The sequence below is a fragment of the Lissotriton vulgaris genome, chromosome 5 (genome assembly GCF_964263255.1).
Source record: "Lissotriton vulgaris chromosome 5, aLisVul1.2, whole genome shotgun sequence".
Taxonomy (NCBI): Eukaryota; Metazoa; Chordata; class Amphibia; order Caudata; family Salamandridae; genus Lissotriton; species Lissotriton vulgaris.
Genome location: NC_141693.1, coordinates 41,133,231 through 41,158,652, shown reverse-complemented (window position 1 = coordinate 41,158,652; position 25,422 = coordinate 41,133,231). Strand labels below are relative to the sequence as shown.

The following is a 25,422-nucleotide window of genomic DNA, read 5'->3' as shown; positions in this document are numbered from 1 at the left end:
TGGTTGTCCCGGAGGGCCTGATGCCATTTTACACGTTGGAGCGAGCTCACCACGTGCCGGCCCGCCCTCCTGCTGTTGGTCGGCCTCCTCGGCCGGTGGTGGCGCGTCTCTTGCACTTCAGGGACCGTGACATTATTTTGCAGAGAGCGCGGGCACTGGGGCCCTACCAAGTGGACAATGCCCATGTTTCCATTTACCCGGATTATTCCCTTGAGGTCCAGAGGCTGCGCTCCACCTTCCTGGTGGTCAAGAAGGCTCTCCATGAGGAAGGTATCCGTTACTCTCTTTTATTCCCGGCCCGTCTGCGGATCATGATGGAGGGCAACTCCTCCTTCTACAATTCTCCTGAAGAGGTGTGGGACTGGCTGGAACTGTACAGGGCCGGTGCGGATGCTCATCTGACACCTGGAATGACACAGGATGCCGCGCCGAAACCTCAACGGGGCAGGAGAACCAGGAGGCGGTCGACGGCTACTCGGACCCCCTCCGTGTCACAAACTGAACTGGAACGCAAGAAGGCCCTCAGGGCGGTCTCTACCATTTCCAGAACGGCGGAGTCGATGTCGCTGGTGGAGTCGGGCTCCCGCAGGGGCTCTGAGGATGGGGCGTCGGAGGTATCGGGCGGTGGTGGCCCTGCGCCGCCTCATGTCACTCCTGGGACTGCAGATGGCTTGCTTGACGAATGACCCCTGTACCCCCCCTGCTGTGGTATTGTATATGCTGATATTCTTCATGCTATAAGGCGGGGATGGGAATGTCTACCCCGGGCTGGCTGAGGGTTTTTGGGCTGATACCTTGTACACTCCGTGGCTCCTGCCACTGACACAGTGGGGATGTGGGACACCTGGGGAGTGATGGGGGAGGTCGGGCTAACGGTATGTCCGTGGAATGTGGTGCCGACCCCCCACGATCTCACACTTATTGTGAGACTTTGGTAGTTACCAGAGGCTGTTTTCATTGGGAATTCTGCATTTGGATGGGTTTCTGTGGTTTAGTGCCTATTCTGGGGGTGGGTGGGTTGAGGGTTTGTTGGGTGGTTTCGGGACTTTTTCACTAACTAGAACTGTATTTGCTTTTTTGAATGGGGACCCTACCTGAGCTGAAATGTGTAACTTGGAATATACGGGGACTGAACTCCATGCTGAAACGTCATAAAGTGCATGCCTTTCTTGTTCGCAGGGTGATCCAAGTAGCTTTCCTGCAGGAAACGCATGTTGACCAGACGGAGGGGCGGGCTTTGCAGCGTAGGTGGCGGGGCCAGCTGTTTTATACCACGTACTCGGCCTTTGCAGGGGGGGGTTAATCTGGGTGAGAGCAGGGGTTCCATTCCAACCCTTGGTGACAGTGGTAGATCCCGAGGGGAGATTTGTGGCTGTGCAGGGCCGACTGGATGGGAGGGATTTGACACTTTGCAGTGTTTACGTCCTGAATGTAGAGCAGCCAGCCTTTTTCATGCGCTTATCGGGGAAACTGGCGGCAGTTTTAGCTAACACGGTCTTGCTTGGGGGGGATTTTAATTCAGTGTTAGATGTGGAATTAGACAGATCACACCCACCATTAGCGCAGTCGGCGGCTCATAGGCTGGCGAAGAGCAGGCGAGAGTGGCAGGGCAGATGGGGCCTGGTCCATGCAGGGCGCACACAACACCCTGTTGAGAGGCAATTTTCCTTTTACTCCCCCCCGCATGCTCTGCATGTTCGACTTGACAGCATTCTCTGCTCGCCGGACGCTCAGTGTTTGGTCCGCCACAGCGAGTACTTGGCTAAAACGATATCTGACCATAACCCTTGTTTGGTGGTGGTCCAGTGGACTCGACAGTGCCAAGCTATCCCCATGTGGCGACTGAACCTGCTGGCGCTGGAGGATGCGGCTTTTAAGGCTGATGTGCGAACTGGGGTGGAAAACTACTTCACTGCAAATGAGAGTACAGCGTCGAGCAGGAGTGGAATGCCTTTAAGGCGGTAATTCGGGGAGTTTGTATCTCTGCTACCGCGGGGGCCCGCAAGACCCTCCTGCAGGATCTCGCGCTAAGTGAGGATCGCTTGCGCGCGGAGGAGCGAACTAGTCATGTGAACCCTGAGGCTCACGGGGCCGTTTCGGCCGCGCGTGAGGAAGTTGGGTCACAGATGGAGAAGCTCCGCTGCTTTGATTACAAGTAGTTTCTTGTTAGGGCTCATGCTGAGCACGACAAGGTGGGATCCCTACTGGCCTGGCTAGCCAATTCTGGGACTCGTAGTACTTCAATCGTGGCTTTGGCTACTCCGGAGGGGCGCCTGGTATACACTCAGTCGGAGATCAACGCCCAGTTCTTCGCATACTATAAGCACCTCTATAGGAGCACGATGCCGAGTACACCGGCGGAGCTAGAAGACTTCTTGCTTGCGGCACGGCTTCCCCAGCTCGATCCGGACCATGTGGACCAATTAGGCGGGGAGATCTCTGTCGGGGAGCTACGGGCAGCTATTAAACACATGGCTCGCCGCAAAACTCCTAGCGCGGATGGTGTGCCAATTGAGTTTTACGCAACTTATGCGGATGTGTTGATCCCGCAGTTGCAGGCTGTTTACCGGGAGGCCTGGGATACCGGGGCTTTACCTGCGACTGCTCGTGAGGCTTTAGTGATACCCTTACTGAAGCACGGGGGCGACGCCAGCTCCCGCTCGGCCTATCGCCCGCTTTCCATGCTCACGACTGACTACAAGATCCTGAGTAAGATCCTCGCGACAGGGCTTCTTGCTCATATGCGAGCTTTGTTACACCCCGATCAAGCGGGCTTCATTCCCCAACGCACCACTGCCACCTGTGTGCGTCGGCTGCTTCGGGTCATGGGGGGCGATGTTGGAGGCCTCCCTGAGGCCGCTGTACTTTTGATTGACATCGAGAAGGCCTTTGACAGCGTAGAGTGGCCATACCTGCTCCGTGTACTGGAGGCGTTTGGACTAGGTGAGCGGTTTGTGAAGTGGACTGCCTTGCTTTATACTGCAGCTACAGCTCGAGTCAAGACGGGTGCTACGATCTCAGCTGCGTACCGGGTTGGTCGTGGGACGCGACAGGGATGCTCCTTGTCCCCTCTATTATTCGCGCTTGCCATTGAGCCACTTGCGGCTCACGCCCGGATGGGCCGAGCTTATGAAGGTCTATCGCTGAGAGGTGAGTCCCATTACATTTCCCTCTATGCGGACGACCTGTTGATGTTTTTGGCGAATACCGGCAGTTCACTTCGTGGTGCCAGGCGCTTGCTCCTTGACTTTGGCCACCTCTCGGGACTGCGAGTCAACTGGGGAAAGTCTTGCCTTTTCCTGATAACACCGAAGGAGGACGAATCCCAGCCGGAGGGGGACCTTCGCTGGGAATACCGTTGCCTCCCCTACCTGGGCACGCATATCTATCACTCCTCATTGGCTCTCTTAGAGGGTAACGTTAATAGAGCGATCAGGAATCTGCAGGGATCCATGGGATTCTGGCGGACGCTGCCCTTGTCGGTCGCAGGGCGGGTGGCGTTACTGAAAATGGTGGAGCTCCCCCGCTTATTGTATCTGTTCCGCACTCTGCCACTCTGGGTTCCAGCGACGGTTTTTCGCAGACTCCGTTCTTTAACCTCCGGGTTCGTCTGGGGATCGGGTAGGTGACGCGTTGCGCTGGCCACTTTGATGCACCCTAGGGCGGATGGGGGGCTTGCGGTCCCAGATTTCGAATCGTATTACCTAGAGGCGCAATTACAGTGGCTTACCCAGGCGGTGGCTCAGGAATTCCGGGGACCGGAGGGGATGCAGGGCAGACTGTTTCCCAGGCACATCATCTCTTTTATAATACTGGGCCAAAAGCTGGACCTGACTCAGCTCACACTTGAGGAGCGTACCCTCCGTAGCTGTTGGCTTCGTTGCCAAAGGCGCTCGGGTACCGCCCGCCCATAGGCCCCTGAAATTCCGTTGGGGATGTGCACGGCCCTCCCGCATGGGGGTGACTGGTCGGCGCTGGCAGCCTGGGAGTAACTGGGTCTGCATATGATTGGAGATCTCTACAAAGACGGTGCGCTGCTCACATTCCAAGAGTTGCAAGACTCTTATGACCCCCCGAGAGGAGACTACTTGCTACACGCCGCTCTGGTGGCCAGTATTCAGAAACACTGGAGGGGGGGTCACCGAGCCGCCGACATCTGCGGGCTGTCAGTATGTGGTCATGGCGGCCGGTACGTTCAAGGCCGTCACTTGCCTCTATCGGAGGCTATCGACTGAAACCCTACTGCCCATGGATGGCTCACGAGCCAAATGGGAACGTGATGTAGGGCGACCGATCCCTGGGACAACGTGGCCGCAGTTAGTGCGCCACGCCTGGAAGGGCACTAGAAATGCCAGGTTCCAGTTGGTCCAGTTCTTTACACTGCACCGTGCGTACCTTACTCCCGTTAAGATTTCGCAATATTTTGCGGGCGCATCATCGCTCTGTCCGCGATGTGGGACGACCGGGGCTGACTTCGCACATATGTTTTGGTCCTGTGGTGGGTTGACTGGTTACTGGGGAGCGGTGCTGGCTTGCCTGAATGCTGTCACGGACCGGCAGATAGCGGTGGATATGGGCACCTGCTTGTTGCTGTGGTTCCCTCACACCCCCCGAACACGGGTCACTAGCAAGTTCTATGATTTGGGCCTGATTTTAGCCAAAAGAGAGATCACCATGCACTGGAAGTCCAGCCAGGGTCCCAGCTACTTGGGATGGAGGGACACTCTTCAGCGCTGGGCGAGAGCTGAGTGTACACTTATAATGCAACAGGCTAGGCGCTTAGAAAACGACAAAGCCTTGGAGGTGTCCAGAGCATGGGAGGCCCTGGTGGTGGCGCTCCAACGACCTGAGGGTAGCTCAAGTGAGGAAGAGGAAGGGGCGGCAGCGCAGGATTGACACTCTAGAGGGTAACCTACTTCCAAGGACACACATGACTAACGCACACACGGCATTGGAACTGGGGTGTTGGTCTCCCCACCGCGTTTGATTGTATCTGGCGGCAAGACTGGAGGGAGAATTTCCACTGGTAATAGGCTTACTAGGAGGAGACGGAGGGCGCACTGACAGGGGTGGAGAGGGAGAAGGGCGGGGAAGTTTGTGGGGATTGTTCTGTAAATGGCATAAATTACGAAATGTGATATTATCCTGGAATGTCAATAATTGACACATTATCTTGCTGAATGTACCATTTTCCTTTTTGGATTGATTGCCAATAAAAAATAGTTTTTACAAAAAAAAACCATATATATTGCATTTCCTTCCTGCTCAAGTTAGCTCAATAGCATCTTATAATGCTCAGATTTATCACACTTTACCACTGTTTTTGCTTCATGAAAGTGATGCAAAGCATGACAATTATTTTTCCATTATTTATATCCTGTTAATATGAAGGTAATTTTTATGCACCAATGCAAAGTTTTTACACAGCAGAGAGTTGGTCACACAGTTCTTTTTCATGTAATGTTCCAAATGCAGATTCAATTCTTCTGTTTAATTCAAATTGTCAAATGATGATTGTGTTGTGACATTTTCATCCTCATCATGTTTAACATTGTAATTGTATTTGTGTGAATTGCTTGAATTTAGAGCATTACACTCTAGCACAGTTGTCAAAATATTCAAACGTGGAACATCTCTTTAATGGTTGCCTCTAAAATTTGGCAACAGTCTGTATTGAATCTCCACAAGTAACACATTTGTCCTTGCTATTTCAGACACTCTCCAGAAGGAAAAAGGTGAGTGAAATCGCATTAAGACAAGGGTAAGGGCAAGCACACATCCAGTCAAGGTAGAGTACTTCTGTTACACATCTTGTCTGAAGATTGTTACTCCCTGTCTTGCATCATTTGCTTTTCATGATGTTGGGAACTATATTTTGCTCTACAGAGGGGCTATGTTCTAGACTATGTCTCCTTTATACTAAAACAGAAGTGCACTATACAGTAAGAAAGCCAATTCCCAATCCACACATCAGTAGAAAACACCAAGATTGTCACCAAGTGATTTCACTGCAATTAGACACGTCTACTCCATTTTCAAAATCTCAGGAAATGCTAATTATGAAATTCATAATCTATTATCGGCTATCTGAGCAGACATATCAAAAGAATTAATTTCCAAATAATTATTTGGTTTTAAACAAAATAGTTTTGAAAGATTTCAACATATTGTATATTAGATAATTTTTAAGACATTTGTAATCTGCAATAAACGTATTACTTTTCAAAGACCCCTAACCAGAATAGTGCTAGGCAACTTGATGTCATATACTTTAAAAAAATTATCGAAATGATTGAGGGATATTTTTTTTATGTATAATGAATGTGAATGTGATAGGTCAGTTTGAAATGCATAAACTATCTTTGACTATGCGAAACAATATATGTTATGGATATATGATATTTCAGACATTTTCCAAAAAGTAGTTGGAACACTTGGAAACACATTCCAGATAGTTAGTACAACCCTCTGTCAATTGTCCTTAATCTGGTAACTTTCACCATCAGGCAATGTAGAAATAAAATGCACGTACTCAAAACAATATTAACCTTTACTTCTCTATATTTATCTGATAGGTGATTTAATTAAAGCAAGAGGCATGTATTTAAATTGAGCAATAATAAATGAATTTTATACAAAACAAAATCTAGTGAGTTCATAATGAATGTTTTTGTGTACACAGACAATCTCCAAAAAGAAAAAGGTGAGTGCTATAATTTACCTTTTAATATAGAAGCATTGGATGAATTATGATCTCTTCCAGTGGCATTTTGCTGCCACTGTACAGTATAAATCCTCTATCCCAGTTCAAGCCTGGAAACTTTTTTTGTGGCATTGTAATCAGGAACTTTACTGGTTTGTTGTCTAAAGTTCTCAAAGTTTGAAATACTTCTACCTTGATTCTCTGACTCTGGAATATTGCCTAGAAATATATTAACAGTTTAAGAAATCAGAACTGAAATTTGAGATTCGTTTTTGAGAGTTCAAAGAAAACAAAATACATTTTTATTGTTTTCTTGCTTAAGATCATACCAAAAGAAAAGCACACCAATGTTATATTGTTTTCCTCTCCATTCTTTACAACATTGAGATGTATTGACCTCCCTTTATGTGTTCTACAGTTTTCTTGTGAAAGCTTCCAGCCCTGTCTTTTTATTATGTAAGACACTTCCTCTTTGTGAATATATTTTCCGTTTGCCATCTGAATTGATCTGAGCCCCATCTGTCTTAGAAATTCATTCCCTATATATCTAAAATAGGCATTTCCATAACCTAGTAAACTTGGCATTTATCAGGCTTGTTGTACAAGACCTTCTTCCTGGTCACCTACAACACATACGATTAGAACACAGGGAGCTGTAATTTACAGTGTGGCGATAATGGAAACTAGTAAAAATTATTATAAACTGGGAAATGCTCCACCCTGACAATCTTGTCCTACCCTCTGACTTAGAAGTGATTCCCATGGTTGAAAACCTTGGTCTAGTGCCTTCCTGTCATTGGGCCATCCTGTCATAGTTAGCCATATTTAGAGAGTAGCTGTATTTAGAAAATGTTTCTTCTCAGAAGATTCATGCGAGACAGCACAGTCCACAAAACGTAAATCCACTCATAACTTAGTACATAGAGTAACAACTCCATATGTCTTATAGACAGTTATTTTTATTTAACAAACTTCAACTTCTTGAGGTATTTATTTAAATCCTAAAATTCTCATGAGCAGGTTAAATAAATAATGACCTCTCTGTAGAGTACTCTATCTTCAGTTTAACAATCAGTCAGGAGATGCACTGAAGAATTAGGATGTTTTTTAAATTAGGAACAGTAGCCGTGCACCAGGGAAGCCAAGGCCATTGCAATTGATGAGTTATGAGGCTTTTATGCCACATATCAACCCAATAAATTAAGAGATGCATAGAGATTATTTTAAGTATTTAATTCTTTAAATGTCAAAACCGAAAGGATAATAATTAACAATGAGCATAGATGACCATTGCAGAGTTGTCAATGACACTCCCAGTAATTAAAAATACACAAGTATAGTCGTACATTGCTTCGTGTGTGTGCTGTATGGAGACAAGGAACCTATATCTAGAAGTAACAATGTGTCAGCAGTGCCAAAGCTCTGTAATGTTCAAATTGTCAAAGTACAACTTTATCTATAGGACTGTAAACATGTGCAGTGTGAGAACACATCATGACAAACAAGTAGAACCAACCCTCTTCTAAGGTGCAAGGAATGAGTTTGTCTGCCAAACACAGCCCAAGAGGTAAAAGTCACTGCTCCAGAATCCCGTTCCAACTTTGAAAACGCTTTTTCTTTACCTCAAGGCTTCCTGCAGTGATAGCTATTAGGTCCATCAGGTGCTGCCCAGTGGCTTAAAGGTGTTAGAGGATGTGCCAGAAACACTATGACTATTCACGTTCAGATGTTTCTATTTGAAATCATGTTGTCCTTTCAGACTCTAGGAATTCAACTTTTGGGCATTTTCCAATCTTTGCTATTTCCTTTATAGAGTGTGTGATGTTATAAAGCTGTTGTTTAGGAATACTAGAAATGTCAGCACCATAGGTACCTGCTATCCAGGAATGTCTATGATTGTTGACTGTATTCTACCTCTATGATAAATGAGTTGGCACATTTCCTGCCATTCTTGTCGTGTTCAATTCTTGCTTTAAAATCTTCAAATCCTGTAATTGCTTACAAAATAAAAAGTATGATAAGATAATAAATGCAAGTAGTATACAATAGAATATCAGATATCATATCATAAATAGAGAGAGCCATCCAGACATAGCTATAGAGGCAAATGTTAATCCCTTGTGTATCCCAATCCTTTATTTAAAAACTTCAACTTCTGGAGGTATTTATTTAAATCCTAAAATTCTCATGAGCAGGTTAAATACATTAATTACCTCTCTGTAGAGTACTCTATCTTCAGTTTAACAATCACTCAGGAGATGCACTGAAGAATTAGGATGTTTTTCCAATTAGAAACAGTAGCTATCCACCAGGGAAGCCAAGGCCATTGCAATTGATGAGTTATGAGGCTTTCATGCCACATATCAACCCAATAAATTAAGAGATGCATAGAGAGCATTGTAAGTATTTGATTCTTTAAATGCCCAAACTGAAAGGATAACCAATATTGAGCATTGATGGCCCTTGCAGAGTTGTCAATGTCACTCCCAGTAATAAAAAATTCACAAGAGTAGTCGTACATTGCTTCGTGTGTGTGCTGTATGGAGACAAGGAACTTATATCTAGAAGTAACAATCTGTCAGCAGTGCCAAAACTCGAGCTCTGTAATGTTTGAATCGTCAAAGTACAACTTTATCTGTAGGACTGTAAACATGGGCAGTATTAGAACACATCATGACAAACAAGTAGAACCCACCCTCTTCTAAGGTGCAAGGAATGTGTTTGTCTGACCACGTACAGCCCAAGGGGAAAAAGTTACTGCTCCACAATCCCTTTCCAACTTTGAAAACTCTTTTTATTTACCTACAGGCATCCTGCAGTGGCAGCTAATAGGTCTATCAGGAGCGGATGTATGTGCTTTTACCACGCATGCTGTTACAACGCAGTTTTTACAACGCATGCTGTTACAATGCATAGCGCTTTGGGGTGCTGGATAGTGAATAGTTTAATTTACTATTCCAACTCCAGTCCCCGTGGATAGTAGGGAAGGTGTTGGATAGTAAATTAAAACTATTCCCTATCCTAGAGCGCCCCCCAGTGCAATGCGTTGTAATGGTTTTCGTTGTAAAACCTGCGTTGTAGTAGCACTGCGTTGTAAATGTTTCGTTGTAAAGGATGTTTCCCATCAGGAGCTGCCCAATGCCTTAAAATTGTTTAAATATGTGTCAAGAACACAATGACAATTTTTGCTTGATCAGAATTTTCTATTTCCATTGTTTTGTCCTTCAAGACTCTAAGGATTCCATTATAGGGTTTTTTCCAGTCTTTGCTATTTCTTTTAAAGAATGTGTGATGTTATAGAGCTGTTTATGAATATTATAAATGTCTCCACTATATGTACATCCTATGCAAGAATGTTTATGAATGTTAACGATATTCTATCTCTATGATAAATGACTTTGCATATTTCCCGCCATTCTTGTCTTGTTCTATTCTTGCTTTAATATCTTAAAATCCTGCAAAATAAAAAGTAGGATAAAATAAAAATTGGAAACTGTACACAATAGAATTTTAGATATCGGATCATAGATAGAGAGAGCCTTCCAGACACGCAAACCCTCATTTCCAATAAATTTCCGTCAATGTTAAAAAGGTTGCAAAAGTGGGCCTCCAGCACAAATGTTGTGGTTAAGCAAAAAGGGGCAAAAGACCTAATAATTGTAAACTTTTACAATAATATTTTTGATTCTTCAAGAGCTAATGTGGTAGCAGCTCTTGACTATGGCTTAGAAGCTTTTTTATCTCCAAATAATACGGAGTATGTTTTATTGTGTGCAGGAGATTTTAACTTTACAGGCATGCGGATTATCCAACAACAAGGCATGTGGTCACAGATATGATGAGGGAGAGGGAACTGCTCACTTTTGTCATAATGCCTAGGGGGAAGCACTTAGTCAGATGAGTGTCAAATATGATTTTCAACTTACTAGGTGGGGTTGGTCCGAACGGGGATTTAGCCTCAACTTTCATATGGAGAAACATATACTCCATTATAGACCATGTGTTAGTATCTGCCCCTGCCACCTGGATGTGCGTCATCCTTAGTGTTGTACCTTCTTTCTTCAGGGATAACTTGTTAAAACTATCTTTTGTCTTCTGGCGCACCAGGCATGATGTTTTTGATTTAGTAAATCATATAAATCCAGCAAGGTCAAATGGTGTCCGAATTAAATGGTCGAGTGTTGACCCATGCTTGAGTATGAGGGAAATAGGTCTCTGACCAAAGGGAAATAACACGCTGTATCCAGGATGAAATTATTCCACTACTAGTGACTGAGAATTTTTCTATCATCACAAATTCCATAAAATCACTTTTAACAAAGAACCCTGGGCCTCTATGCAGTAAAAATAAGGGGTGGTTTGACAGCTCTTGCACTAAAGCCCTACAGGGTTTGAAGCATGCCCTGTCTAAATCAACACAAGAGTCTGACCTATTAATCATCCAACCCCTACGGCGGGAGTAGAAAATAGCTATATCCACCCGGAGAAGGATACTCAAGGCTGAGGCATCAAAAACCAAGAATAACAAACTTTTTGGGGATACAGTAAATGCTCCCTTTCTGAAGATCGATAACATCCCAGAACTCTGTTCTTTTATTTCTTCAGATAACTGGGTGAAACAATTTTCTGATTTTTTTTAATAATAATGGGGTGACAATGAGTGTCTGCAGGGTTGATAAGAGAGCGTAGAAATCTCCCTCTGAATACAACTAATGAGGAAGTCCTCCAGGCAATCCAGGCGAGTGTCGGGGGTGGGCCCCAGGACCGGATGGTTTCCCAGCCGACATGTTTAAATCGGCACCTCTATTATGGGGACTCATCCTAACCAGAGTGTTTAATTCAGCTGCTATTGATGAAATCCCAAAGTCATGGGAAGAATCGATTATCATACCCATTTTTAAAAAGGGGATAAAATGGACCCCAGATATTATCGCCCAATCTCACTCTTAGATACTGCCTTAAAAGTGATGAGCTGGCTCCTGCTGCTAAGACTCGAGGAATGGCTATCTGAATACTTGGGGGCAGATTTATGAAGGGCTTGCGCCACGTTTACGCCGCCATAGCGTGACGCAACGGCGCGGAAACGTGGCGCATCCCTGCACCCTATTTACAACGTGACGCATCTAGGAGATGCGTCACGTTGTACAGCACTGCGCCATGAGGAGGCGTTCCTGCGCAGGGGGGGCGTTCCTGCGCAGGAACGCCTCCTGAAAGTAGCTGAGTGAAATCTATGAGATTTCACTCAGTCACTTTCAGGGCAATGCTGCGTCAAAACCCTGCGCCTGCTTGAAGCAGGCGTAAGGCTTGAGGCAGCATTGAAAGAATAGGCCCCCCCAGAGCATTGCTGGAGCTGCGTCGCGCTTGCGACGCAACTCCAGCAATGCGTCACTTTTACGGCACAGATGCGTGACGCATCTGTGCCGTTTTTGCCCCATGGTGCGCCGTATCATAAATGCGGCGCACCATGGGTGGCGTAGCTGTGGCGCACTGTGCCGCATGTTAACTGGCGCATCCCTCGGGATGCGCCAGTTAACATAAATCTGCCCCTTGGTTTTAAGCCCTTAACTTTTTTGGCCAACCCTAATCTTTGTGGGAGCCCCAAGGGCGATTGTTGGCCTTATTTCTCATTTGTACGAGAATCTAACTATCCAAGTTTGTTTTGGCCCTCAGGGGGTAATGTTCATCTAAATTCAAAGTGGGGCGGGGAATCCGGCAACGATGCGTGTTAGCTCCTATACTATGTTCCTTATTTATCAAAGAGATAGATAACCATTTTCAGACAATATAGGCCGATGCCCCCAGGGTGGCAGGTCGTTCGATACTAGTCTTACTATATGCGGACAATGCTGTATTACTAGCAAGAACTTCAGTATGCCTTCAGAGACAGATAGATACATTCTCAGCTTTCATGTTACAAAGGAAAATGGTTGTAAATAAATCCAAAACATATACCATGATTTGTTGGCCCAAACCTAAACGCTCCAAACCTTTTTTTATTGAAAATAGCCCTGTCAATACTGTCAAATCCTTTTGTTATCTTGTCATTTTATTTGCGGATAATGGCTCTTGGGCACAACATATTCTGAGCGAAAATGAACAGGGCAACTAAGGGAATCTTTTTACATTTTCTTCCACACTGGGGAATTGCCCAACAAAAGAGATGGTAGCAATATATAAAGCTAACGGGGGCAAGTATAGCTCTTTATGGGGGAGGGCTATGGGGCCATGCAAATAGCAAAGGCACCGCAAACGCAAGAAAATTCATTTCTGAAACCTTTGTTATATATTTACTGACGTCTGCTCCAAATACAATTGCACATCATGAGGCGGCTCTCCAGCTTTCAGAAAATCTTTTAATGGCTAGACCACTGCTTTTTTGGGACTCAATTTGGAAAAGGGAAGAAACTGCATTTATTAAATTAATTATTTTAGATTGTCTTAAATTGCACATGTATTACATTTTCCGTGGTTACTATATATCAATTGCTCTCTAGAAAATTTGTACAACACATCAGTATGGTCAGAGACATCCAAAATATTGCCCTACACAAAGAAGAAGATCAGAGACCCCTATTTACATTGTAGGTCAGATTAGAGATCTAATGCTGAGAGGATTACATTTACTGTTGCCTTGTAAATATCGTACGAATTAGAAGCAGGTGCCAATAATTATTTGACCTTTGTGACCTCTGTCCAGCACCGCTTTGTGCCATTAAGATTGAGATTTGGCATTGTTCATCCCCTTGTAGCATTCCCTAAAATGAGGATCAATCAGCCTGACGAGGTACCTTGTCCGTGCGATAATAAAAGTAAACAGAGCACATTGCCCTTTATGTTGTTGGCGACGTTTATCAGAATCTTAGATGCTTTTATCTCAAACCATTGTTTGTCACCCATAAAATTAGGTCACACAAAGTAGCAATGAAATTCTTGGTGACACTAATTGCCCCCCTGATGTGTTACAGTGATGCCCTGTTCATACTGAAATCAATTTATTTGAGTAAAAATATCAGTATATAGTAGGAAAGACCTGAATTGATTTTACTGAATCCATTGTTGATTTTTCGCTAATCAATAATAATGTCATGTCTATTTTGAAGCATATTTAATGTGAAAATATGTTTTGATATAATACAAGAAATGAACTGTTTTTAGTAATTGTGATTGTATCTGCCTGCTTAACCTGTCTTTTTGAATGCATTATAATTGCACTTTTATGGCTACCTCTTTTGATAGTCAAATAAAGATTTAAACAAACGTCATAGAGCTGTTTAGGAATAGTAGTAATGTCTGCACCATATGCTATCCAGGAATGTTTATGAATGTTAACTATATTCTATCTCTATGATAAATGATTTGGCACATTTCCTGCCATTCTTGTCTTGTTCTATTCTTGCTTTACTATCTTAATATCCAGTAATTGCTTACAAAATAAAAGGTATAAGATACAATTTGGCAATTGTATACAATAGAATTTCAGGTATCGGATCATAGGTAGAGAGAGCCTTCCAGACGTAGCTATAGAGGCAAATGTTATGTAGGTTTTTAAACTAAACCTCAGTTAGAGGCAACAGTGAGGGGAAATACTTACAGCTGGTCACTGTTTATGTTCCAATCACACACATGCTTCTTAGTTAAGACAGGAAATAGATAACTTGCTATTTTATAACTAGATTATAATTATGTTGGGTGAACCAACCTAGAATCTAAGGTACAGTTTTGCTATATACAGCTCAAGCAAAGATAATATAACATATCAAAAAAGAATAAGGAAGTTAGGACAATAATGACACAATAAAAATGTTAGATGTTTTCTTGCTGTTTTCGCTGACCATGAATTGAATCTTAGTATTTCTTTTTATAGTCTGTTTTAGTAACATTCATATTATATGTTCTAGGTTAGTGGTTAGTGGTTCATATTAAATAATTTAAAATACATTTTCTCTTTCTTAGTGGTGTAGTATGGCCTGAGGCCTGCTTTGCGCGCATGTTATGTCGCATGGCTTATTAGAAGTTTTAACGCCATTTTACATTTAGCTGCTTTTGCGCACCACACTGCATAGCTGTTTTTGTAAGTTAGCCTTCACGAAGGTCTACAAATGAGAAAAGGTTTTGTTTTCGACATCTCTAGACTTACATCGTGCCTCTAGTCTGCAAAGTGAGGGCTAAAGCCTTCAAGGTTATCAAAACATGTTAGCTGTTTTTCTGCATGTTCGAGTAATGCTTTCTAGACATAATAATTTGACACCTGCGAGTCAACTAAGATTCTGGGGTCCTTATTACACACACACTTGCCATGATTTCACACACTTGGAAGATTTCCGTTTCCAGGGATGCAGAGGGCCTATGCTGATCCAGATGTAATTTACTCTTACTGATCGGAAAGGCAACAGGGTCCCCCACACAAGCCTAAGAGACCTTCTATAGTCTATAATACATAGTTCCTATATAGGGAGGGTATTAAAACTAGGCGCTATAGGACCTGTTTTCACCATCATTGTAATATGATTTCTCCTTTTGTATTTTATAGAATTGGAACCATGCTGACCATATTGACCATTTTATTTTTAATCATATGTCTGCTTATGTTGGCTAAGATACTGCACCTGAGATCACGTCGTTAAAATAATTTTTTTTAACCTTGCTGTGTTTCCTATTTACTCCTGTTGTGGACTGGTATGAGAGTATAACAAAAGAGTGTTCTCACTTCCCACCATTCCTGAGATGGTCCTAAGTTGCATATTCTAGGTTGTCTAATCATTGGTTACTTTGCTATAGGACGAAGAGCTAATGTCACACTGATGCTACTGGTTGAGGTTCTCTAGGTACTGAGGTAAGTTTCTGGTACACCACAATTCACTGATGTCCTGGGTCTCTGTGCACAGTTCTGTGTATGAGCAGGATCCTTGCAACATGGCGCCGGCAAAGGGTGTGGTCGTATTCTGAGACTCTTGAGTAGTGCTTATATCAGTCCACAATCCCCTCACTATAGTTTCCGATTGTAGGTATTGACGGATAAAGCCTACCTATAGTTCCATAGGTCTGTTCAAGCTAGATAATATAAAAATGGTTTTCTTTTGAATTACTACACAGTTGTGCTTTTTAAATTGCATTGTACTTATCTTTCACTGTGTCAATATGGTTGCGTTTGAAATCGCGGTACACAGTCGCTTGGCTGTGCAAAATCATTTTCAGGATTTCCTTGTTTCTTTGCAAGGACAGGCAGTTGTTTTTGTTGGATCTGCTGACGCAGCGTACCCGTTTGAGTTGTTTTACTCATGGGTTACATTTCCTGCTGTTGATGCTAATACTGGTGTTTTTCACACTTACACCCCAGCTGCCGCGCCTTCAGCATAGGCTCCTTATCAGACACAAGAACTTGTGATTTCTTCTTGGCAGCATGCCGTTTGGTTTAATGGCACCCTCCGACGCGTTATAACGGCGGTCAGACAAGGACCGTTGTCAATACCAGGCGCTACTTGGCCTGTTTTAGCTGCTTATACCCCGCATCCTAATGTGGCGTAATTAACAGCTCAACAACTGAGACCCCTTTATGCTTCTGCAGTGTCAGTGATAAGGGGTCAGGTTCATTACATTTCCCACAACCTCCCGGGTGGGGCCCTGGGGGGTGCGGCGCATCCGGTTAGGCCAAAAGGATTGAAACTTAGTCCAGTTATGGTTAAAGCGATTATGGGCAAGCGTCCCCAAGATAGGGATGAGATGCCCTTCTGGATTGCCTAGAAATTTGACCAACTGGAGGCTACACCTATACCAGCCTCTACTGAGCGTACATATGAGTTGCACAACCACGCTACGATTAGGTCTCCTGATAGATTTCAGGTCCCTGAACAATGTTCTCCTCGCTCTTTGCAGGAAATATTGGTAACGCCCACAGGTGGAGGAGGCGGCGGCAGAGGTCAAGGTGCTCAACAGAGCTGTGAGCAGCCTCGCAAGGCTGACGGAAAAGGCAAGCAGGACGAGTCACCGCGTCAAAGGCCTCATGTTCAGAAGAAGAATGTTGCTGCAAGATATGCCACAGATAGTGAGAACGCAGCTTCGGAATCTGACATGGGTGCTGACACTTTTGGACAGCACAGCGGAGATTACCATATTCGAGAGGCGTTGCGTGTACTACTGAAGGTGACAGCGACTGAGACCTTTGTTGTAATAGAGACAGCTGACACTAGAGTGACTCCCCCTGAGAGACTTTATGAAATTGTCCTCATCATTGAAGGTGACATAGAACGTACCATAAAAGGGGTATTTTGGGAACATCTTTCTACTACCTATGATATTTTGTTGGCGGAGGTCGACTGGCCCCCACCCTCTGTCTTAGCTGCTCCCCAAGGGGAGGAGGTGATATTCCCGAGTTTTGCGCACACTGTGCCGAAAGAGCAGGCGCTGCAGTTTGCAGAAGATGGGGCTAAGGCGCTTGCGCCGGCTTTGTACCATACTCACTGTGGATGGGACATATTTTCCCCTCAACATGAGAATCCTTTGCGGTCTATGCCACAGCCTCAACCCAATACCCTATGCGGCATGAAGCAAAAGCTTCCATTGCGGAAATCCTTAAGCAATTGGAATATCAAGGTGTAATTGAAATGTCTGTGTCTCCGATTAATAACCCTCTTTTCACTGTGACTAAGCCGGATTGCTCTTACCGTTTGGTATTGGATTACCACCACCTAAATTCTCATTGTCGTACGTGTGCGGTCCAAAATACTCACAGTTCTGCTCTTGTGGATAGTCTCGTGCGTAAAAGGTTCAAGACCACACTTGACATATCCAATGTTTTTTTTGCTCACAATCTGTCCTCTTTTAGTAGTCAATGGACAACTTTTACCAGTGGGGGCAAACAGCTTCACTTTCGCCATTTGGCTATGGGCTATAAGAACAGTCCAGGTGTATTTGCCGCCCGTATTGTCTCTCTCCTGGAGAGACTCGACACAGATGCATGTTCGTATGTGGATGATATCTATCTCACAGACGTCGAATTATGGCCACATCTGTGTTGCGTTGACCGCATAATTTGTTAGTTTGCGGACTTCGGATACAAATTCAACTTTACAAAATCACACATTGCAAAGTACACAGTGTTGTTCTTGGGTTACGAGCTCAGCAACGAAGGGCGAGGTTTAGCTCCTCACTTCCTGGAGAAATGCACACTTTTGCGAGCTCCGACAACACTGAAGAAATTACAACCTTTACTGGGCTTTTTGAATTTCAGGTGTACCTACATTCCCGAATATATGCCCAGCGTATAAAGCCTCTTCACACTTTGATACAACCTACTTTCTCCAAATCGTGCTAGCTGCCTAAACATTCAGCCATTTTGCAATCCTTGCAGGCTGATCTTCTTGAATCTACATTCTTCTTCACTCGTGATAACAACACCAACCTGGCTATAAGAATCGTACCGGGGCAGTGGGTTTCATATACCTTACTTTTTATGAGGGTGACACAGTGCCTATCTCTTACACACTTGTATACTTCGGCTGAGTTGCGGTTTTCCACTGTGGAAAAAGGCTTGACAGCAGTACAAATGGCGATTCTTAAGGAGCGTGCACTGTCGCATGGAAAGCGCATTTTGGTTGTTACTCCGTATCCTGCCTTGAAGGCAGTGACGAAAGCCAGTGTATCAAATTCCAAAGCTTTGCACCCGCGGTGGATACAATGGGCCACGTCCTTGACATCCCCAGATGTCATGTTCATTTTTGATTCCTCTCTGCAGACTCAGGAGTTTTTGTAGTATGAATTTGTTCATCCTGCTCCTCTGACTATGCGCCCACTTGAGGATTTCCGTTGTATCATTTACACTGATGGGAGCGCACAAGCTGCTACGGGTTCAAAGCAAGCATATTCTTCGGCCTGCGCAATTGTGGTTGGTACTATGGTGGATGGTGAATTCAAGTCCGATGTCGTGCATACACAGACATTAGGAGACTGTACCGCCCAATTGGCAGAGCTTCATTCTCTGATGCTTGCTTTGGTATATGCAGATCCCAGTCTGACTATTCTTCTTGTAAGTGACTCTTACTACTGTGTTCAATCATACAATGACAATCTACCCTTTTGGACTCAAAATGATTATCGTGACACCAAGGGTCGCACAATAAAACATAAAATGATCTGGGTTCGAGTGGCTGAGCTTCAAAGAGGCTGCCACTTGTCTTTGCAATTTATACTCATACTTCATACTCTGGGTCACCAGCGTGTTGGGGTTCATGCTGTTAGCAACTGTCTCGCAGATGAGGCTATGAAGACAGCAGTTACAACATACACAGTAGCGGTGGTTACACGTTCCAAAAGTAAGATTGATGACGACATCTTAGCAGCTATTGCCGCAACAGAGAAGGGAGGTAATTACCCGAAAGGTTTTCCTTCTAAATACTCTTATCATTTAAGTCCTGATAAAGTTCCTTATGTGAGAATTAACAATGTTGGTGACAGATTAATTCCGAACGCAGTCAGACTTTGATTACAGTAGCCCACTCTAGGATGGCTTCCTCGCATGCTGGCGTGTCAGCTACTGTATCTCTTTTCCAGCAACGATATTAGTGGCGGGTTTTGTACAAACAAATGCGTGATTATGTCCTTAAATCTGACGTTTGTCAGCAGATTAAACCTTCTACTGCTGCACGCCCGCCCCAAACGCAGTTGTACATATCCAATAAAACACTTGCGTGTGTTTATGTGAATCACTGCGGTCCTTTCTCATTTGATACTGCGTATAAGTACATATTAGTGGCAGTTGTCTCTTGCACGCGCTTTGTGTGGCTATGGCCTCAAAGGAGTACTGATTCCAGAACTGTCATAAGGGATTTGCGTGTCTTTGTGAGAATTTTTGGGTGTGGCACCTTCCATTCGGACCACGGTCCAGCGTTTGCCTCTAAGGCATACAAGGATGCCATGAGTTCTTTGGGGGTTGAAGTAAAATTTTCGTCTCCATACAGGCCTGAAGGTAATTCAGTTGTGAAGCAGATGAAACGTGACTTAAAGCAATCCTTGACAGCAAAGGTATTAGGTACTAGACGAGACAGGTTAACCCATCTCAATAGTGTTCAACATGCACTAAATAATCTCCCTCGAAGGTCTCTGGATGGGCAGACCCCATACGAAATGCTCTGTGTCATCAAAATGTTTTTCCCGGACCTTGATGGTCTAGACATGGCGGCGGCAGCTGCATCCTTTGACGTAGTTGAACATTCTAATGTTTTGCAGAACCTACAAAAGACCAGAGACAGTCTTGCAAAGGAACATTTGCCCTCCACTTCTGATGCTGCGTTGCAGATTCCGGTAGTCGGCTGGCTACCCCAAGTTGGAGAACTGGTACGAGAGAAGATCGACAACAAGAAGGAGTTTGTCCCTCCTATCGAGCTCCAGTTCCCGTGCTTGGCGTCGAGGGTAAAAGAACAGTCATTTTACCTCCTCTTCCTTGTCGAAAGGGGAACAGATACATCTCCATTGACAATGTCAAACTACACAGGGGTGGACGATTCTTTATAGTATGACACCTGCGGTTTCGTGTCCAGCAATGGTGCGACACTCTGTTTTGGCCCAGGATCCTGCCATTGGGCCTGATGTTGGCATTGAGATAAATACAGTTGCGAATGCTTTATTGAATGCACCTGCTGGTGATCCTCTTGCTGATACTGAATATACTTCAGGAAAAACTGGACTAAATGTTGGCAATTAGTAAAGTTGGGCAGTGGTACGATTGGGCCCACTCCAGTTAACAACGTACCTCCTGAACTTTGGGTGGAATACTACCACGCCCAATTCACTTCCTTGCCGAGCAGCGTAATTGTTTATCCTGAGGTCATTACTGAGGCAGTTTTTACATTTGATAAAGGGGAGATAGAAAGGGTCTTGGAAGGGGTTCCAGCGGGGAGGGCTCCGGGCCCGGACTCTATCCCGGCTGATATCTTTAATGAAGACAAGAGGATCTGGAATCAGTATATTTTTATCATTAGAAATGCCATTGCCAGGGATGCACAGTTACCTGATACCTGGCGTCGGGCGGAAATTATTCCCATATATAAGAAAGGTGACCGTGCCAATCCTAGCAACTATAGGCCAATAAGCCTAATTGACACCATGCAGAAAATAGTTGCTAGATTTGTGCTAGGTAGAACTAACAAATGGATAGTGGAGCAGGATGTATTATCTACCTATCAAGTGGGTTTTCAACCTCACGTCAGTACTATTGACCAAGTCTTAAGATTCATGCTGATATATTGGAGTACAGTGATTCTTGCGGGGGGAACTCTCTACGCAGCATTTGTTGACTTAAATTCACATTTGACTTGGTCCCCTGCCATAAGCTGTGGGACGCACTAAAGGAGTCTGTGATGCCCCCTGAAATCTTAAGCTTTGTGATTTAACTGCATGAGGCAAATTATGCCCACGTTAGGTGGGAACAGCAGGGTGAATTGATAGATTGTTTCCCAGTAAATAAGGGTGTGCGGCAAGGATGTGTCGTTGCCTCTACCCTATTCTCCTTGTTTATAAATAAGGTTATCTCATATTACACCACCTTTCCTACAGATGTGTCAACTCTTGCCGGATCAAGGGTCCCTCTTTTAATGTTTGCAGATGACACTGAATTTTATCTAAAACTCAATCTGGTCTGCAACGGGCCGTTGACAGGTTTACAAAGTTCTGCGATGACCATGAACATGTAGTAAATGTTGACAAAACGATAGTAAATGTTGACAAAACCAAGTTCATGGAGCTGCATAAATACAATCTCACCAAAGACAGAGTAGTAATGAATGAAGTGCTTTTGGAGCAAACAGATTCCTTTACCTATCTTGGAGTGACTATGGGTAGGAAGATGAACTGGACCCCACAGATAGATGTTCTAGTTCTCAGGCACAACTAGCTAGTAGGAGCCCTACTTAAAGAATATAGACTTTCAAATACTAAACCAGTGGGGGTGGCCTTATCAATTTATACAGGAAGATCAGAGCTTCTATAATATATGGTGCAGAACTATGGGGGTCTGAAAATGTATCACCCCTATTCCTTGCGCAAAATAGGTGCCTGAGATCACTGACCGCCCTGCCCCAATCAACACCCATTAAGCCCCTGTTGTCAGATTTAGGCTGTCTTTCTATAGATGAGGTTGCGGGATTCAGACTCTTAGCCTACTGGAGGAGGATCTGGACCACACCAGAATTGGAGTCCTACACCAATGCCCTTATGTATATTAGACAAGCCGACGTGTCCTCAAAGATTAAATGGTTGCAGAAGATCAAGAGTAGTTTATTTCATATGGGTCTCCGCCACTTGTGGGAAGATCCAATAAGGAATTCATTTCCAGTAAAAATGAGTATAAAGAACTCTATTGGTTTATGATTACTAAGAAGCCCCCGTCGACGGTGAGCAGTAGTTTGCTCACAGGCATTTTCCTAGAGCACAAGCTTGTGACGGAAGCAGAAGCCTACTGGAACTTGATTACAAAACCTGGTGATAGGAAACTATTCCGCCAATTTAGAGCAGGCACTCTACCGTTAGGATCTTTTACTGCAAAATGGAATAAGGCTTTAGACAACAATTGCCCTTTGTGCCCATTACATGAAGAGACGTTAACCCATGTACTCTTTGTGTATCCAGCTTACAAGGGCCCTCGATGCAGGTGGCTTAAGCCACTGTGTTCCAAACTTGGTAGCAGATAGTGAATGACAGCCTTGCATATTCTAGAATCGAATACCCGTACAGACATTGTTATCGCCATGGCGACATTTCTTAGTTGGACTTGGGCATTGAGAAGGAAAAACTTGGAGGCTGGTTCTGGAATTGCATGTGTTGCATGATTATGCCCCTGGCAAAGAAGGCTCCCCTGGCTGTATTTTATGAAATGGTTTTAAGGGTGCATAATACATTATATTTATTGTATAGTTCATAATTGCTAAGAACATTTGATGATGTTGATAATAAATTTGCGTGTATTGCATGTTTTCAGGATAATATATTTTTATAAGACACTTTTATGTTCTATTGTGTCTTTTATGATTGTAATTATCGAATGAAGACTAATTGAACTGAACTGAATATACTTACCCCACTGACTTGTCTATTTGGAGACCTGTGTGGCTAATCAATCCCGTTTTTCATTTGACACTGGCTCGACCACATCCAAGTCCCCTTCAAAAGTTTCGATTTTTGCTACTTGGTTTAAAAAAAAAATGTTGATTCCCTCTTGGACTTACATTTGGCTGGTGCTTTTTTCCATTTTTTTATTCATGTCCATCGGATTTGTGTTGTATTTTTTTTTGTTTTGTGAATGGACACTACGTTCCAGAAAGAACTTCATTTAGACTAATTGATGGAACTTTGGCTCCCCACTCCTCTTCGACCATCATGAAGAGGGACCAGACATTTGTGAATATAACTGCTTGACCCGTTTTAGATAGGATTGTATGGAATGCTGTTAAATTCCAAATTCATGGGCCCACAAAGGTTATTAAAGTTCCCAATTTACTCTGTGTTTCTATGGGGGATGTGGTTAAACAAAATATTCGCTCTCATTATTGGGACGTCCAGGCCGTAGAGGCTTTATTTTCTGATTTGAAGTATTTTGCTGCTTTCGATGCTGAAGATTTATATTTAGAATCTGCAAACTATGGTGATTTGTACTGTTACCAGCATTTTGGCAATCACTTTCTGCAAAAGACAAATCCTTATAGAAATGCGGTTAACTACACACAGTGGGAACACTGTCCCGTACCAGTGGAAGGCAGTTGGGGGCTATGAGCTGTGGAAAGATACTGTTGATCTTAAATCTGTTTGGGGTTCTAAAAAGTTGGCAAGTACAAGGCACCGAGGCGTTGCATCGTGCTTGTCTCATCCCGAACCATACGTTGTTTCTGAATACCACTAGATCACAAACCACCTGCTTTGGATTGGCTACTTCTATAAAATTAAATGCTCCTTCGTTTCCTGATTTGGGTGCATTTCCCCATTGGAATAATTACACCAACACTTCCATAAGTGAATTACAAACTCTGTTGAGTAATTCCTCTTTTAGTGTTTCCAGCATTAATCCCGAAGGCTGGTTGGCTGGTTGCTAGGGCTAAAAAGTCTGGATTCCTGCCAGCACCGTTTTCTGGGTCTGACCCCTGGCTATTCAGAGGTTAGAGTAGATCCCCATTTTCAGAGTCAACATTCGGGTCACCACCTATTTTGTAGGTAAATTGTGTCAGAGTTGGCTCAAACACTCGACCTTAGTGTCAGTTAAACTGCATTTGTCCAAACATACTGACACCATTGATTTAAATGATTTTTTAAAAGGGCCTGCAGCAGGCAGAACGAAAAGATGGATATATGCTATTTACAACGAAGTTTGGAAACTGTCCCAGATTGAAGCTGCTTCTAGGCTTAGAGCTTTTGATCTGGCTAATTTAGAAAAAGTGCTTGCCGTTGTAGATAATAGCATTAACACCCTTTCTTCCTGTATTTTCACATTAGATAATATTGTTTCATCTGTTGTTGATAGTGTACAAGAAGATGTTGCAGTGCGACCCTTGACCTTGCTGGTAGGTCGCTCCCACTCCACACAGCTCCGCCTGTGTCTCCCCCTCGCTGCCCCTAATTGTGCTCGTTTTTCTTGCCTCTGCCCCTGATTGTGATAGTTTTTCCTGCCTCTGCCCCTTGATTGTGCCCGTTTTTCTTGTCTCTTCCTCCCTGATTGTGCCTGTTTTTCTTGCCTCTGCCCCCTGATTGTGCTCGTTTTTCTTGCCTCTGCCCCCGGATTGTGCTTGTTTTTCTTGCCTTGTGCCCCTTGATTGTGCTCGTTTTTCATGCCTTCTGCCCCCTGATTGTACCCGTTTTTCTTGCCTCTGCCCCCTGATTGTACCCATTTTCTTGCCTCTGCCCTCTGATTGTGATAATTTTTCTTGCCTCTGCCCAGCTGATTGTGCTTGTTTCCTTCCCTTTTGTTCCCCCTCGCTGCCCCTGATTGTGCTCGGCTGCCTTGGTGCTCTCGCCGCTCCTGTTCCCGCCGCTGCATCCCCTGCAGCCTCGCCCCCTCATTGCCCATTCGCTGCCCCCTCACTGCCCATTGACTGACCCCGCCTCCCGCGACCCAGCTGCTCCTCCCTCCCACCTCCCCATATAGGCCGGCTGCTGCGCGGTGAGGAGGGTGACCCTTGAATTGATTGGTTTTTCTTGCCTTCTGCCCCCTGATTGTGCTCGTTTTTCTTGCCTTCTGCTTCCCCTCGCTGTCCCTGATTTATGCCCATTTTCTTGCCTTCTGCTCCCCCTCGCTGCTTCTGATTTGTGCCTGTTTTCTTGCCTTCTGCTCCCCTGATTGTGCTTGTTTTTCTTGCCTCCTGTTACCCTGATTGTGCTTGTTTCTTGCTTTCTGCTCCCCATCGCTGCCCCTGATTTGTGCCTGTTTTCTTGCATTCTGCTCTCCTGATTGTGCTAGTTTTCTTGCCTTCTGCTCCCCTAATTGTGCTTGTTTCTTGCCTTCTGTCCCCCTCACTGTCCATGATTTTTCACTCCCCCCCTGTGCCCACTGCTCACCTCCCGCCGCGGCTGCTCCTGTGGCCCGCTCCCCCGCGCCCATTCGCCATCCCCTGTCATCCACCTCCCGCCTCCCAGCTGCTCCTCCCTCCCAGCTCCCCTTCAAATGGCAGGAGCTGGGCGGCCGTGCCACTGGCGTGCCGAAGGAGCGCCTAAGGCAAGCCGTCTGCGCCTGTCCGCGCCTGGAC

The 25,422-nt window shown here is 44.5% G+C and overlaps 1 protein-coding gene across 6 annotated transcripts in view; it reads left to right on the top strand.

Annotated features, from left to right (window-relative positions):
• The window catches only part of LOC147710076 (erythroid membrane-associated protein-like), a 470,315-nt gene that overhangs the window by 263,247 nt on the left and 181,646 nt on the right, over positions 1 to 25,422 (top strand). For 4 of the 6 annotated variants that reach the window (XM_086920782.1, XM_086920781.1, XM_086920779.1 and 1 more), the window contains 2 exons: positions 5,715 to 5,735; positions 6,683 to 6,703. In XM_086920782.1, the coding sequence (XP_086776908.1) occupies positions 5,715 to 5,735; positions 6,683 to 6,703 (42 nt within the window). The remainder of the gene's footprint in view (positions 1 to 5,714; positions 5,736 to 6,682; positions 6,704 to 25,422) is intronic. The other 2 variants (XM_086920784.1, XM_086920780.1) reach the window with 1 other exon arrangement.